We start from the raw sequence: 5,297 nt of genomic DNA, 5'->3' as shown, positions 1-5,297 counted from the left end.
AAAAAAAATGACATTTTTTAGGCTGCATGCGGTGGCTCATGTCTATAATCCTAGAACTTAGGGAGGTCGTGGCCAGGGGAGCTTGAGCTCAGGAGTTTAAGACCAGCCTCAGCAACATAGTGAGACCCTGTCTCTAATATTTCATAAACAATGACATTTTTTAAAAGAAAACAATGTACCATGAATTAATTATGCTATTGTAAATGAGGGTATAAAAGTCAAAATAAGAATACTGGCTGGGCCAGGCGCGGTGGCTCAAGCCTGTGATCCTAGCACTTTGGGAGGCCGAGACAGGCGGATCACGAGGTCAGGAGATCGAGACCATCCTGGCTAACCCAGTGAAACCCCATCTCTACTAAAAAATACGGAAAACTGGCCGGGCGAGGGGGCGGGCGCCTGTAGTGCCAGCTACTCAGGAGGCTGAGGCAGGAGAATGGCGTGAACCCGAAGGGCGGAGTTTGCAGTGAGCTGAGATCTGGCCACTGCACTCCAGTTTGGGCAACAGAGCGAGACTCCGTCTCAAAAAAAATGAAAATAAAAATAAAAGAATACTGGCTGGACACAGTGGCTCACGCCTATAATCCCAGCACTTTGGGAGGCCAAGGCGGGCGTTACCACCTGAGGTCAGGAGTTTGAGAACAGCCTGGCCAACATGATGAAACCACGTCTCTACTAAAAATACAAAAATTAGGTCGGTGTGGTGGCGGGCACCTGTAATCTCAGCTACTTCGGGGGCTGAGGCAGGAGAATCACTTGAACCCAGGAGGCAGAGGTTGCAGTGAGCTGAGATCGCACCATTGCACTCCGGCCTGGGCGGCAAGAGCAAAATTCTGTCTCAAAAAAAAAAAAAAACACAACAATTAAACCTCTACTTTTGTAAAGAACTCACTTTTAACTTTGATGTTTTTTCATGAAGCATCAGCATCTCTTTTCTTATATTCACCAACTTGGCATGATAGTGTTTAGCCTCAGCAAACTTAACGTGGAAAAATAAATGAAAAGTCAAGTTAAAATAGACTAAAATATCAAAATGAATAAATAAGTCAATATATAAATGACAGTTCGTGCTTCCTAAATTGGTCAAAATTTTTACAGCCTTATCTCAACATTTTAATTCCAAAATAAAGATTTCCTTATATCATTAGTAGGATTTGAAAGACATTTGATTTAGTTCAGATAGACAAAAGCATTACTAAATATAAAATAGATATATTAAGATGGGAATAGACAATATTTTGCTTTAAAAACATGTAATTATAAAATTTCAGATAAGACTATCTAACAATGCTATCAGTTTCATTTAAGAAAAGTAAAGCATTCTCTCTGCCTTTACAAGAGAGAGACTGAGCCAGAGCACATGAAATAGTTTAAGTGAAGTGTCTGCCCATATGGAAAACCCAAGCTGTGGCCACAGAGCCCTGAACAGAGAAGACTGTGGACAAGTTTAATCCTATTCCTTGGGCTCTTTTAGTCAGATTAAGCAGAATGATCTCTGTGAGGACACTTTCATTCTCCAGGAATTGTAAGTACAGACTTTACAACTCAGCCAACCTGCATAATCTAAAATGAAGTCTTATGTCAGGAGAAGATGGGAGGATAATGCAAGCCTAGAGATGTCACAGAGAAGGAGAGAAGCGCCCTATTTTCAGACAAGGTTACAGAAAGAGAAGAAATGAAGGAAATGTCAGTAGAGAGATTCACAGCCTTAATGTAGCTGCAAGTAAAGTCACTGTCTGATTATCTCAGAAGTTACAGTCCCTTTTTACATATCCTGGGCCTTCCAGTTTTCAGTTCCCAGATGATAATAAAAACTACTCTTGACTAAGAGAAGAAAAAAGAGGAAGACTCCATCCTGCCCCTTCAGACCAAAGCAACAGTATTACATCTGCTTGGTTAATTCATTCAACATTCATTCATTCAACAAATATTCCTTCTGTTGCAACAGGATCTCAGTGGGGAACACAAAAGTAGGTCAGTGTAGCCTTGCCCACCTCCCTCACAAGAAACCAGGAACTACCAGGCAGATGACTCTGTATTTACTTCCGCAGGCCTCTGTCTAATGCCAGAGAATATGAATTTTGTTTTTAATTGTTATAAATGGAAAACATTAGTAAACTATCTTTGTCCAAAGAAAAGTCCATTTTTTGAGGTATGCATGAATGGCTACAGTCATGCAAACCCAGCTTCTTTTCTTCTTAATAGAGATGGGGTCTTGCTATGTTGGCCGGGTTGGTCCTAAACACCAGGCCTCAAGCCACCCTCCTACTTCAGCCTCCCAAAGTGCTGGGATTACAGTCATAAGTCACCATGCCCTGCCCACAAACGAAACTATTTTTAATGTTCATCAGAAAATAAAGGTAGCAACAAGTTCCCTTTTTGTTAATTCCTTGTTTCTTATAATAAAGAGTATCACTTCCTCTCATCAAAAAGCTATAGAACTTCTGATGAAATTTAACTGTTCAACTATTTATATTGAAAGCTATAATTGATCGTTCTCAAAGTGTCCACTTCAGCCTATGGCATTAATTTATTGTAGCATTATGAATATGCCATACAATTAAATAAAATGCTAATTTAAGAAACCATGTAATTGGTAAAAAGAAATACACTTTCTTTAAAGAAAAAAAAAATGGTACCCCAAAGGTTCTTTACTTCCAGTTAGTTTTGTTTTTTGGTTTTTTTTTGAAACAGGGTCTCCCTTTGTCACCCAGGCTGGAGTACAGTGGCACAATCACAGCTCACTTGTGGCCTCGACCTCCTAGGCTCAAGCAATCCTTCTACCTCAGCTCCTGGAATAGCTGAGACCACAGGCATTTGCCACCATGCCGGGCTATTTTTTTAAATTACTTTTTGTAGAGATGGGTTCTCACTATGTTGCCCAGGCTGGTCTTGAACTGCTGGGCTCAAGCAATCCTCCAGCCTCAGCCTCCCAAAGTGCTGGGATTACAGGCATGAGCCGTTGTGCCCAGTCTCAGTCCTCTTTTCTAAGTCTTCAATTATGAGCAGGTCTATTCCAAATGCACAAATAAGTTCAACTTCTACAAATTACTACAATTTCTAAATTACTACAACTACTAAATTTTGTAGTTGAATTACTACAAATTCAACATTTGAAAGATAACAATTCAACACAATAGAAGTTCAATCAAGGTTTCTTGTTAAAAAGACAAATTCTAAACTTAAAATCTAGCTATTGCTAAGATGTCATTAAGTTATATCAACTAAATCATACTTACCAAAGCATTAATATCCAACATAGAATGACATTCTTTGAATTTTGAAATCTCTTGTTCCAGTGTGTCTAACAATACAACTTGGTTCTGTCTGAAACAAAAACACACAGCCAAGACAAACTCTACATATTTAAAATACTGGCCCATTAAAAGGAATCATATTCATCTTGGTTAATCGTAACAGAAATTAAGTAGGAAACGTATTAACTCTCCAAGGTTTATTTAATATAGAATAGGATTTTTCAAAATAATATTCTAAAGCCACATTCTGATAACTTTTTGTGTCTTTTATTCTTGCTTCAATTTCTAATAACTAAAATAATCCAATCATTTAAAAGTATTTTATTACCTGTTACTTTTAACAACTCTCTGTATTATTCCAAAAAAGAAGTTTTTTGTAGTATTTTGCCCAAGAAATTCAATGTTTTGTATATCTTAAAATTGCAACATTCCCATAAAGGAAATGAGGAACAATGGTTTTTCAGATTAGAGTTGAGAAAGATGCAGTATCAAGGGATAGTAAGTCAAAAAGGATAATTAAGCAGCAAGATGAAAAAAGCATAGGACTGGAAATCATAGCTTTCCCCAGCCAACAGCCAGTTATGTGATCTCAGAAATTCAGTTTATTTCTCTGGCCTAAATCTCCTCTTTTACAAAGTGAGAAGGTCAGACCAGATAATTTCCAATGTTTCTCTTTAAAATTAGGATTCAAAACTCATTGAGGAAGAGAAGCCAACTTCCTTGATATTTCTTTCCACATCAATCAATGTTAGGATCACAGGAATAAGTGACATTAAAAGGGTCACCTACCTGAATATTTTAAAGAATGCTACAAAGAAAAATATGATGTGATTTGCTTGTAAAACTGTGCTATCTAGAGAATAATGATAAAAAAAGAAATAGCAACGAAGAGGCTGACGGCAATTACAACATCTCTACCATCCAGCACTGAGTCTGGCATACCCTAGAGGTCATAAATTTGTCTCTTGGCCAGACACAATGGTTCATGCCTATAATCCCAGCATTTTGGGAGGCCAAGGAAGGAGGATTGCTTGAAGCCAGGAATTTGAGACCAGCACGGACAACAAAGCGAGACCCTCTACAAAAACTAAAAAAAAAAAAAAAAATTAGCTGGGTGTGGTGGCACACACCTGTGGTCCAAGCTACTTGGGAGGCTGAGGCAGAAGGATTGCTTGAACTCAGGAGTTAGAAGCTGCAGTGAGTTATAATCACACCACTGTACTACAGCCCATGTGACAGAGTGAGACCCCGTCTCTACAAATATAAATAAATAAATAAATAAATAAATAACTTTGTCCCTCCAGCTTGGACTAGAGATCACAGAAAGTGAAATACAGAATGGATGAGAGGAAAACCCAGCAAGTTAACCATCCGAGATAAGCAGAACAGCAAAAATAGGCTGTTAGAACTAGAAAACAATAGAAGGGGGAAAACAAAAAAATCAATGAAATGAAAAGATCGTTCTTTAAAAGATCAATAAAATTGATAAACCTCTAGTGAGACAATCGAGAAAAAAAAAGACCCAAAGTATTAGTATTATTCATGAAAGAGCAATAATCACCACTGATCCCAAGACATTAAAAGGATAATAAATGAATACTTTCAACAATTCGGTGCTCATAAACGTGATAATGTGGATGGAATGGACTAATTCTTTGAAAGATACAAACTACCAAAACTTATACAAGGAGAAACAGAAAGTTTATATAGGCCTATATTTATCAGACAAATTCAATCAGTAAGTAATAACCTTCCAAAAAAGACAGTGCCAGGACCAAATGGCTTCACTGGTAATTTTTACCAAACATTTAAGGAAGAAATGATACCAATTCCCCACAGTCTCTTCCAGAAAATACATCAGCCCTCCTTTATCTGCAGTTCTGCTTTCTTCAGTTTGAAGAGGGGTCTCACAATTCCTATTCAACATCATACGTTAAGTCCAAACTAATACAGTAAGACGAGAAAAAGAAATAAAAGATATACAAACTGAGAAGAAAGAAATAATACTGTCTTTGTTCCCAGATGATTTCCTAGTGGGAATTC

At 37.7% G+C, this 5,297-nt stretch overlaps 1 protein-coding gene across 1 annotated transcript in view; it reads right to left on the bottom strand.

Annotated features, from left to right (window-relative positions):
• The window catches only part of BLOC1S6 (biogenesis of lysosomal organelles complex-1, subunit 6, pallidin), a 22,301-nt gene that overhangs the window by 4,886 nt on the left and 12,118 nt on the right, over positions 1-5,297 (bottom strand). The window contains exons 3-4 of the mRNA XM_011992108.1: positions 3,237-3,324; positions 890-976 (exon numbers count right to left, since the gene is read on the bottom strand). Of these exons, the coding sequence (XP_011847498.1) occupies positions 890-976; positions 3,237-3,324 (175 nt within the window). The remainder of the gene's footprint in view (positions 1-889; positions 977-3,236; positions 3,325-5,297) is intronic.

The sequence above is a fragment of the Mandrillus leucophaeus genome, unplaced genomic scaffold (assembly GCF_000951045.1).
Source record: "Mandrillus leucophaeus isolate KB7577 unplaced genomic scaffold, Mleu.le_1.0 Scaffold402, whole genome shotgun sequence".
NCBI classification, from domain to species: domain Eukaryota; kingdom Metazoa; phylum Chordata; class Mammalia; order Primates; family Cercopithecidae; genus Mandrillus; species Mandrillus leucophaeus.
The sequence above is the reverse complement of the archived record's forward strand: the minus strand, read 5'-3'. Positions and strand labels throughout refer to the sequence as shown.